The sequence below is a fragment of the Triticum urartu genome, chromosome 7A (assembly GCF_056163025.1).
Source record: "Triticum urartu cultivar PI428250 chromosome 7A, HENAU_Tu73, whole genome shotgun sequence".
Classification (NCBI taxonomy): Eukaryota; Viridiplantae; Streptophyta; class Magnoliopsida; order Poales; family Poaceae; genus Triticum; species Triticum urartu.
The window spans coordinates 443025047-443036661 of record NC_141879.1 but is presented as its reverse complement, the minus strand read 5'-3'; the positions used below and the strand labels follow the sequence as shown (position 1 = coordinate 443036661).

The window sequence follows — 11615 nt, the reverse complement described above, 5'->3', positions numbered from 1 at the left end:
GTCAACAAATGATTGTGCCAACCTTGACCGTTGGATTGACATTCAATGTATGTCGTGTTTCTTTAGTCTCTTCTTCCTCCAGCCGCCAAAGCTAAACTAGCGCCTGCGGGACCTCCTGCTCCCGCCTCCCACGGCTGGCTGTGCTGCCGCACGTGCATCGTGGCCACATCGCACCCTAAACTCTGCGCATCTTCCCCGGCTCCTGTTTGTTCCCGTCCGAGGCATCACCATCGTCCTCAGCCTTGGTTCGCTCGCTACGGCGCCGCCCTCTGGTGTTGCCAACATGGTCAACAACCGAGAGGAATAAGGAGATGGCTGTACATGGTGAGGATGATAGTAGGGACCCAGCGGCGCGCCCAGTAATTTTGTTTTTTCGGGACGGAGAAGGGTATCAACTGGGTTGTTCGGGAGTTGTGGCCCGTCTAGCCTAGGCTTTTATTTCATATGTTTAGCACATGACGAGCCCAGTTTGTTTTTTTCCTTTCTGAAAATGGCTAGCCCAGCTATTTTTTCTTTGCAGAATAACCAACGTAGGCCTACTTGCTTTTCTACGCCCTGCTGGGCCGGAAATCTTTCAAGACGAGGAGAGATGCATTTTGCCCAGAAAATGGGCTATACGTAATAAGAAATGGGCTATAACTAATATTAAATGGGCTGTAAAATGAAAAAAATACAACAAACAGGCAATTAGTTCCAAAATACTTTTTCCTTTTGGATTTTGATATTTTAAATTTCATTGTTTTTGTGCGGGTAAAATTTCATTGGATTTAAATTAAGGTATGTTTAGTTTTTAAGTTAATTTGAGTCTGGCTAGAAATTTTGCGTTGTATGCTGTTTGGGACAGATTTGGAGGCTGACTTGTGGGTCTACTAGCTTGATATGTACGAAAGGCTTTGTCAACTTAGTCCACAAACGATTCTAGCAGAAGTGACCATTGGATGCTAATCTAGCTGCCGTGCTACTTCTTCAATATCTGATCTTCTTGCTCCAGCCGCCCAAACCAGCGCCAGTGGGACTGCCTGCTTCCGCCTCCCATGGCCGGCTGTGCTACCGCACAGTCCCCACCCTACTCCATTGCTGGCCAGAACATTCCTCTACTCACCCACACCTCCTGCTATTTTCCGGCGATGGCAGACGGACCAATAAACTCTCATACTCCCCACCGCGTGGGCAAACACTGTCGAGTCTTCCCCGGCTCCGTGTTCCCTTCCTAGGCCTCACCGTCGTCCACCGCCCTGGTGCTCTCGGCGCGTCGTGGTCAACGAACCACATCCATCGGACGTGGATTGTACGTGGAGAGGCTGACAGCTGGGTCCACGGTCGCACAGAAGGAAATGCCTCCATCTGACATCTAGGACCCAATGTAAGGGCCTCCGTATTTCATGAAAAAAATATTCCCCCCGCTGATAGGTCGGACCCACCAGCTATATCTTCGCACGCAAGGAAGTGCCACCTTATTACGCACAAAAAATGAATACTCCCCTGCTAGCTGGGACCCAGCATAGTGGGAGGCTGACATGTGGGCCTACTAAGTTGACGGGGACGGAGGGCTTTGTCAACTTAGTCAATATAAACGATACTAGCTCCAGTGACCGTACGATGTCCATCCAACGGCTGTAGTGCTTCTTCAACCTCTGGTCTTCTTGCTCCAGCCGCCCAAACCAGCATGGGTCATGCCGCGTGCTCCTGCCTCCCGTGGCTGGCTATGATGCCCCCACATCCCCTGTTATACTGCAGCGACGGCAGCCTCACACCGCAACCAAACTAGCCGACGGGATCCTGTTCATCGGGAGGGGTCTGGCATACCGCAAAACGGAGGAAACGGACTTCTCTTGGACCTCCTACAGTCGAAACGGGGTCCTGTTGATTGGGAGGGGTGTGGCGTACCACAAAACGGAGGAAACGAACTAGTGTTGGGGCGCTACGGTCGAAGCGGGGGTCCTATTCATCGGGAGGGGTGTGGCATACCGCAAAACGGGAATCAACGGGATACTGTTCATCTCCACCATCGACCTCCTCCAGCCTCCACGGTCTACTGTTCATCCACCGTTGACCTCCTCCAGCCTCCACCTGCGACTGTTCATCCACGGGCTCCTGTTCATCCAGCCTCCACCGCTCCTCCACCGGCTACTGTTCAATCAGCCCTCTCCATGGGTTCCTGTTCAACCACCCCTCCACGGGCTACTGTTCATCCAGCCCTCCACCGGCTACTGTTCAACCAGCCCTCCATGGGGTCCTATTCATCCAGCCCTCCACGGGGTCCTATTCATCCACCCCCAACCGGCTCGATCGAGGTCCTGCACATCCAGCGACAACGACCTCTACTACCACGGGGTCCTGTTCATCCAACCCTCCACCGGGAACTATTCATCCAACCCCCCCCCCAACAACGCTCACTGTTCATCCAGAGGCAGCATCGATCGGCTTCAGTTAGCAGCAGTAGCGAAGGAATCACTCAGGTTCAGTTAACAACAAGGGATCGATTGCTCGGGTTCAGTAATGTAGCTAGTGCAATCGCTCTGGTTCAGTTAGAGCCCAACGCCTCGCTCGGGTTTAGTTAGAGCATAACACCTTGCACACACACGTATGTACGAGAGAAACGTGCATCGCTTGGCCCCGACCACCCACCGTAACCAGGAACAGCCCCGATATTTTCCTCGCCCTCGCTTCTACCATGGTTTTTCCCGTCATGGACGGCCCAAAGAATGTCATGCAGCTGCGTCTCCGGCCCACCCAGGACGAAAAGCCCATTTTCTGTCATGATTTTTTGTCATAGAAGTAGGAGCCCACCACATCTATGATGATACCGTGTTTTGTCACAATTATCATCACAGAAGTGTCATAAGCATGACATGATTTTTTTCGTTCGGCCCAAAATTTCCCTGATGTGTCTTTTTTTTTGTAGTGACGTATCACTCATGAACTGGGAACCATTGTCAATAATGATACGATTGGGGACGCCGAAACAGCTCATGAGGCCCTTGATGAACTTGACGATCGAGCCAGCGGGGATGGCACGTACGGGCTCCACCTCTGCCCACTTGGTGAACTTGTTGATGGCAACATAGAGGTAGCGGTATCCGCCGGGTGCTCGAGGGAAAGGGCCCAGGATATCCAGCCCCTAGACCACGAACGTCCATGAGAGCGGGATGTCTGGAGACCTTGCACGGGCTGGTGAATCTGCTTAGCATGGAATTGGAAGGCCTCACAGGATCATACCATCTCAGTGGCGTCGTTGAGCACCGTCGGCCAGTAGAACCCACTACGGAACACCTTGCTCACGAGGATGCACGACGAGGAGTGATCTCTGTAGTCCCCATTGTGGATATCAGCCAGCAACTCGCGCCCTTGTTCTTCGGATATGCACCGTAGCGAGACGTCATTGGGGCGTCGCCGGTATAGCTCGCCGTCCTGCAAGCAATAAGCAGTAGCCTGGTGGACCACGCGCTCCACGTCCTCCTCCTTCTCTGGCAAGGTGCCACGGAGTAGGTATGCCTTGAGCTCCTCCGTCCAGCAACCCGCCTGAGGTTCCAGTGCCAGTAGTAAGAGGGCTCCTGAGGTCGGGCCACAGGACGAGGCTCTTGAGGTCAGGGTCGGCGGTAGCTCCTCCCTGAGCCATGCCGTGCCCATGGCCAGGGGCGCTGACGGCTTGTGGAGCCTCTCCTCGAAGATGCTAGGCCTCTGGGGCTGATCCGTCTCCAACATATCTACTTTTCCGAACGCTTTTCCTCTTGTTTTGGACTCTAATTTGCATGATTTGAATGAAACTAACCTCGGACTACGTTGTTTTCAGCAGAACTACCATGGTGTTGTTTTTGTGCAGAAATAAAAGTTCTCAAAATGGAACGAAACTTTGCGAGGAATTTTTATGCAATAAATAAGAATTTCTGGAGACAAGATCCACCGGAGAGGGGCACCTAGGTGGGCACAACCCATCAGGGCACCCCCCCTCTCCTGGCACGCCAAGTGGGTTGTCCCCACCCGGTGGCCCCACAGACCCTAAAACCAATGCTATAAAATCCTATTTTTCCAGAAAAAAATGAAGGAGAAAGAATTATCGTGATCCATGAGAGGGAGCCGCCGTCACCTCCTATTCTTCATCCGGAGGCCAGATCTGGAGTCCGTTTGGGGCTCCAGGCAGGGGGATCTTTGTTCTTCGTCATCACCAACCCTTCTCCATCGCCAATTCCATGATGCTCCCCACTGGGAGTGAGTAATTCCTTCGTAGGCTCGCTGGTCGGTGAGGAGTTGGATGAGATTCATCATGTAATCGAGTTAGTTTTGTTAGGGCTTGATCCCTAGTATCCACTATGTTCATAGATTGATGTTGCTATGACTTTCCCATGCTTAATGCTTGTCACTTCGGGCCTGGGTGCCATGATTTCAGATCTAAACTATTTATGTTATCACCAGTATATCCATGTTCTAGATACGATCTTCCAAGTTATAGTCACCTACTACGTGTTATGATCCGGCAATCCCGGAGTGACAATAGTCAGGACCACTCCCGGTGATGATCGTAGTTTGAGGAGTTCATGTATTCACTATGTGTTAATGCTTTGTTTCGGTTCTCTATTAAAAGGAGGCCTTAATATCCCTTAGTTTCCAATATGGACCCCGCTGCCACAGGATGGTAGGACAAAATATGTCATGCAAGTTCTTTCCATATGCACGTATGACTATTTATGGAATGCATGCCTACATTATATTGACGAACTGGAGCTAGTGCCGTATCGCCCTAGGTTATATCTGTCTCATGATGAATATCATCTAACAAGTCACCATCCAATGCCTACGAATTTATACCATATTGTTCTTGCTAAGTTACTACTGCTATCATCACTGTTGCACTTGTTACCAAACTACTATCACAGTTACTGTTACCATTGCTACTGCTACTATTATCAAAACTATCATACTACTTTGCTGCTGATCACTTTGCTGCTGATAATTAATCTCCAGGTGTGGTTGAATTGACAACTCAGCTGCTAATACCTTCAAATATTCTTTGGCTCCCCTTGTGTCCAATCTATAAATTTGGGTTGAATACTCTACCCTCGAAAACTCTTGTGATCCCCTATACTTGTGGGTTATCAAGACCTTTTTCTGGCGCCGTTGCCGGGGAGCATAGCTATATTTGTTGAGTCACTTGGAATTATTATCATATTATCACTATGAAGAATCTGAAGGATGCTAAGACTAATATTTTTCTCTCAAAGACGAGGGGAGGTAAGGAACTGCCATCCAGTTCTGCTTTAGATTCACCTTCTGTTATAAGTAAACTTGCAACACCACCACATGTTATTAATTTTGATATGTCGCAAGTTATTGATGATGCTACTTCTGCTATGGATAATGCTTATGATGATGCTAGTACCTTGCTTGATAATGATAATGTGCCACTTGTTGAATTTCTTGATAAACAAATTGCTAGAGTAATACACATGATGTTGTTGAATCTGATGATGAGCTTGAAACTGAAACTCCTGAAACACCTGCTAGAACTAGCCCTCCTAGATATGAATTTCCTAAGGTACCATAAGGTTATGTTATGAGTGAGGAGACAACTAGAGATATTATTGCTTGTAGAGATAGAGATGATCTAGAGAAATTATTATGCAAGTATAAAGAAAAATCTCTAAATGCTAGAATGAAATGTGATCCTAAGTTTGCTACTTCACCTATCTTTATTGATGATAAGGATTATGAATTCTCTATCGACCCAGAGTTAATTACTTTGGTTGAATCTGATCCTTTCCATGGTAATGAAACTGAAACTGTTGTGGCACATCTTACTAAGTTGAATGACATAGCCACCCTTTTTACTCATGATGAGAAAACTCGCTATTACTATATTCTCAAATTATTTAATGATAATGACAACCCTCACAATATGCATCCTAGCCAATGCATGTATGGGTTTGAAAATTATATTAGAAAACAAGATCATTTCAATGCAAATGTTATGAAACAATTGAAATACAATTCTGATATGAGTGCTTGCTTGAGTCATTTGTTATTTAGAATATCAAATGATGTTAGGGGTGTTGGAAAGCATGCTTCTTTGGTACAAACCCAATTAGAACAAGTTGCTAAATCACAAAGAGAATTGCTTGATGAAATGAATAATAATATGCATGACTTTACTGTTAGAGTTGCAACTAGAGGAGGCAAAATGACTCAGGAACCACTTTATCCTGAGGGACACCCAAAAAGAATTGAACAAGATTCACAAAGAGCTAACACTAGTGCACCTAGTCCTTCCATAAAGAAAAATAAAAAGAAAAATGATAGGACTTTGCATACTCCTAGTGAACCTGAAATAGAGAAACCTCCTGAAATGATAATGAAACTTCTATCTCTGGTGCTGAACCCCAGTCTGGTAATGAACATTCACCTAGTGATAATGAAAAAGATAATGCTGATGTTCATGAAAATACTCAACCAAATAATAAAGAACCAGACAATGATGTTGAGATAGAACCACCTGTTGATCTTGATAACCCACAACCTAAGAATAAAAGATATGATAAAAGAGACTTCATTGCTAGAAAACATGATAAAGAAAGAGAACCGTGGGTTCAAAAACATGTGCCTTTTCCACCTAAGTAAACTAAAAAGAATGATGATGAAGAATTTGAATGCTTTGCTGAAATGCTGAGGCCAGTCTTTTTGCGTACTCGCTTGACTGATATCTAGAAAATGCCTCCTTATGCAAAGTATATCAAAGACATCATCACAAATAAGAGAAAAATACCGGAAGCTGAAATCTCCACTATGCTTGCTAATTATACGTTTAAAGATGGAGTACCTAAAAAACTTGGAGATCCGGGAATAGCAACTATACCTTGCTCCATCAAAAAGAATTAAAGTGCTTTGTGTGATTTAGGAGCTGGTGTTAGTGTTATGCCTTTCTCTTTATATAAAAGACTTGATTTGAAAAAACTCACACCTACTGAAATATCTTTGCAAATGGCTGAGAAATCAACTGCCATACCTATCGGTATCTATGAGGATGTGCCCGTTGTTGTTGCTAATGTTACTATTTTGACTGACTTTGTTATACATGAGATGCCCGAGGACGAAAACATGTCAATTATCCTTGGTAGACCCTTCTTGAATACTGCAGGGGATGTTATTGATTGCAATAAAATCAAGGTCACTTTTCATATTAATGGTAATGAGCATACGGTGCACTTTTCGAAGAAACAATTCCAAGTGAAAGATATTAATGTCATTGAAAAATCTCCGACAATCACTATTGGAAGTTTTCAAATACCTCTACCTACTGTCAAAAAGAAATATGAAATGCTTATTATTGGGGACATTCATATCCCCATTGAGGTAACTTAGTGATTTATGAAAGTTCTTAGGTTTCATGCTAATCGAAAGTGGTTGTTAATAAGACTTGATCAACCTTATTAATGGATCATTTTTGAGTGGTATGAAGTTGATGAATTTAGTAAGCACTACCTTATGTCCCCACTTTTTATTTTCTGTTTTATTAGTTAAATAAAATAAAATGCCATTTTTTGTCTGTTTTCTGAATTTCCCGTGTAATAAAAAAATGACCCGAAAATAAAAGTTCTCAGAATGCCCTGAAAAATCAATACGATTTTTTTCCTGAATATTTATGAATGTTTAGTGCAAATAACATCAGAGGGAGGTGCACCAGGTGGGCACAACCCACCTAGGCGCGCCAGGACCCCCAGGCGCACCCTGGTGGGTTGTGGTCCCCACGTGGGCCCCCTCACTTATCTCTCCATACCACATCATTACTTACCTCCAGAAAAAAAATCTCCATTGCTCTCTCTCCCGTGTTCTTGCTTTCAACCCCGTGGATTTCGATCTCTTTGCTCGAAGCTCCGTTTCCGAAACTGTTTCGGGGGATTGTTGCTTGGTATGTGACTCCACCGTCTGCATGGAGTTCCAAGGACAATTGTATCAAATAGAGGAACACAGTTTACCTCAAAGTTTTGGCATCAACTGCACCAGACTTTGGGAACGAGATTGGAGTTCAGTACAGCATTCCACCCGCAGACGAATGGACAGACCGAGAGAGTCAACCAGATTCTGGAGGATACGTTGAGAGCTTGTGCACTAGATTATGGATCTAGTTGGGATGACAATTTGCCCTACGCGGAGTTCTCATACAACAATAGCTATCAAGCCAGTTTGAAGATGGCACCGTTCGAAGCCCAGTATGGACGGAGGTGCAGAACACCATTGATGTGGGATGAAGTTGGAGACCGACAGTTGTTTGGACCCAATTTGATCAAGGAGTCTGAAGAAAAGGTTAAGTTGATCCGACATAGATTAAAGGTAGCTCAGTCTAGACAGAAGAGTTATGCAGATTTGAAACGCAAGGAAATAAGCTATGAAATTGGAGACAGAGCATATTTGCGAGTGTCACCCCTGCGAGGAGTAAAACGTTTTGGAATAAGAGAAAGTTAGCCCCGAGATTTGTAGGACCGTATCGAATTTTGGAGCGTATGGGAGAAGTTGCCTACAAGTTGGAGTTACTTGAAGGACTGTCAGGAGTTCACGATGTGTTTCATGTTTCACAACTGAAGAAGTGTCATGCTAAGATGGTCGATATACCGCTAAGAGATAAAGTGCCCTTGGAGGCGATTCAGTTGGACAGTGATCTGACCTATGAGGAGAAGCCAGTCAGGATTCTTGAATTTGCCAGCCGAGTCACCCGCAGCAAGGTTATCAAGTTTTGCAAAGTTCAGTGGAGCCACCATACCAAGGATGAAGCCACCTGGGAATGAGAGGATGATCTTTGCAAAGACCACCCACACCTATTTTCTAGCCAAGCCGAATCTCGAGGGCGAGATTCATCTTAAGGGGGGTAGGTTTGTAACATCCCAAGTTTTCAATAGTGAATGTTATACATAGATCATTCATGCAAATCATATTTTATTGCATTTAGTTTTGCGATCCTCGAAATCCTAAGCAACTCAAGGACCCTAGGAGAGAGTTGGGGACTTCTCAGTTTTCATATTTGAGTTTATCAAATATTGAAACGAGGATTTTTGGTTTTAATTATTTTTCTCTCCGAAAAATATTTCATATTAAAATATATGAGAAGAGATAATATGACTTCTCCAAAGTAAATGAAATATAGGAGGAAAAATATTAAAATCAAATATTTGATTTTATTCGGAGTTTATTGCTATTCTATTTGAATTAGAAAAATTGCACATTTTTCAAAGTTGCATTTTAGGGCCAAATGTTCATCTTGTTCTAAATATTTTATTTAGACGGTGAAAATTTGTTTTGGCATTTTTAGTTTTTTATTTTATTTTCTAGGATTTATTCAAGTTCTGGCGAAATTATTTAAAAAAAGTCTCAGCGCCCGACTGGGCCGAAGCCCAGCCAAGCCGGCCCACTAGCCCCATGCCGCCATCTCCTTCCAGGAGACCGGGAGGCCGCCGCCGCCCGCGACGGCGAGTCCGGCCAGGACTCTGCCGCGCCCCCTTGCTCCCTCCCCAAGCAAGCACCCCCCTCCTTTTATACCCCGCCCCCGGAGCCCCCACCACCACCAACCCCGCCGCCTGCCTCGCCCCGCCCCGCAGCGCCGCACGCCGCCGCCTTTTGCCGCGTGCCGCCGCTCGCCGTTGCCGCCTGTCGCCGCCCCGCGTCGCCCACCGCCGCAGCCCCGCCTCACCGGAGCTGCAGCCCCGCCTCGCCGGAGGTAAAGCCGCTGTTGCCGCTACCGGTTTTTTTAGAAAAGACCGATCCGGTTTTTTTAGAAAAAAACCCTAGGTTCGTTTTTTAGAATAGATCAGTTTATTTTTTTCCCCGGTTTAGTTTAATTAGCGGACGTTCGTCCGTACGTTCATTTTAACGAACGGTGTTCACCCGTTAGCCGCAGACAACGAACGATCGTTCATTATCCTGTTCGACAGTTTTCTTTTTCTCGGATTATCCGTGATTATTTTTTATCGTGATTTCTGATCCGATTTTCGTTTTAGTTTATCTTTTCGCTCGTTTGTCGGAATCAGGCGATTCAAGCGCCTAGATCTTCGCCTCGAAACCCTCTTTCTGTTTAACCAACTTGAACAAGATTTTGGTATTGTAAAATTTGACTTAGGTCCAGATTAGTAATCGGATCTTGTTTCTTTCGCAGTTTGAGTTTCGTTTCTCCGTTTGATTTGATTCTTTTTGCAAACCGGAGTTCTTAAGTTGAGCTTTCTGGTTATATCTTCTTATTTGAGTTTTACCCATGCTTTTTGCTTGATTTCTTATGTATGCTATTGTTTGTTTGCGATAGAACACCCGGAGTGCGAAGCATGCTACTACGAGTCTCTAGGTTTTGCGGATCATTAGCAAGGCAAGTAACACTTTGATCATACCTCTTTATCACCCAGTTTTTATGCATTAGCTCCAATCCTCAAACATTGCATGATTAGGATGTGATTAACATGTGGGTTGGGAAGTAGTTGATGAGGTAGAACCTATTGCCCTGTTATTATCAAACCCTTGGGAGTTATTTCTACGTATTGCTTATATTGCTATGCTATGCTCATAGACGTGGTTTGGGCGAGCGAATCCATGACAGATGTCAGGTTATTAACTAATGGTTCAACTTAAGGTGGCAACTTAAATACACATCTGGGTGGATTGTTTGTTGGGCACCTGGGGAATCCAGTGTTGTCCTAGGATATTCCTGAGTACCCGTGTGATAATCCTAAAGCCCGCCACCCAGGCTCAAAGGGAACTCAGATATTTCATGCTAGAAACTTCCGTGTGTAGCCACAAGCTATTATGGGCTCTAGCATAGTTGAGTAAGTTGTGTGAAGCTCTTGAAGAGGTGGATCAGCAGGTAGAGGGATGTAGGTTGGTGTGGTCTGCCCGGAGTAAGGAGTTAATGCTTCTGAAAAACTGTGTCTCGGACATCCGTTTCTCAAACACCATGTAGTGCGAGAAATCCAACGGAGGAGATCGATTCTTGTGGGGAAAAGTGCACAAACCTCTACAGAGTGTATAAACTAATCATGGTTAGCCGTGCCCCGGTTATGGACAAATCTTGAGTATCTAGTACTTGGATTATCATATGCATCTCATCACTCTAAATTAATATTGTTGGGTTGATAATTACTTTTAATTGGGATTGAGTTGGAGGAACCTTCTCAATAATGTTTCAACTACCATGATAGTTAAATAAAATATATTCCTTTGTTGTAGGGAAAAATTGGCTTTTCGCAAAAACTATAACCGTTGAGCTTTCCACCAGCCAAATATGCATGTAGTGATAGCTTTATTCTGTTCTTGCTCTACTGCGTTACATTGCCAGCATATTCCATGTACTGGCCCGTTTTCGGGCTGCAACGTATTATGTTGCAGACTTTTCAGACGAGGAGTAAGGTTCGTTAGGTCGTTGCCGTGCAGCTCAGCTATGCCGTTGGAGTTGATGGACTCACTTTATCTTCCAAGCCTTCCGCTGTTATCGTATTAGATGGCCTTAAGCCATATTTGTTGTAATAAGTTCTCTGTTGAGACATTCGATGTAATAATTGTGTGATTGCTACTCTGTTATAAATCCACGAGTATTGTGTGTGTCAGCATTACTGATCCAGGGATGATACGGAAGCACAGAGACTTGACCG

The 11615-nt window shown here is 45.0% G+C and overlaps 1 protein-coding gene across 1 annotated transcript; it reads right to left on the bottom strand.

The window, feature by feature from the left end:
- Positions 1-3213: 3213 nt before the first annotated feature.
- LOC147959882 (uncharacterized) lies at positions 3214-3705 on the bottom strand. Its single transcript, XM_087532979.1, has one exon. The coding sequence runs from the start codon at positions 3703-3705 to the stop codon at positions 3214-3216; it is 492 nt and encodes a 163-aa protein (XP_087389105.1).
- Between the last annotated feature and the right edge of the window lie 7910 nt (positions 3706-11615).

Coding starts and splice junctions, on each gene's coding strand:
- LOC147959882 (XM_087532979.1), bottom strand. CDS start 3,705: ATGTTGGAGACGGATCAGCCCCAGAGGCCTAGCATCTTCGAGGAGAGG.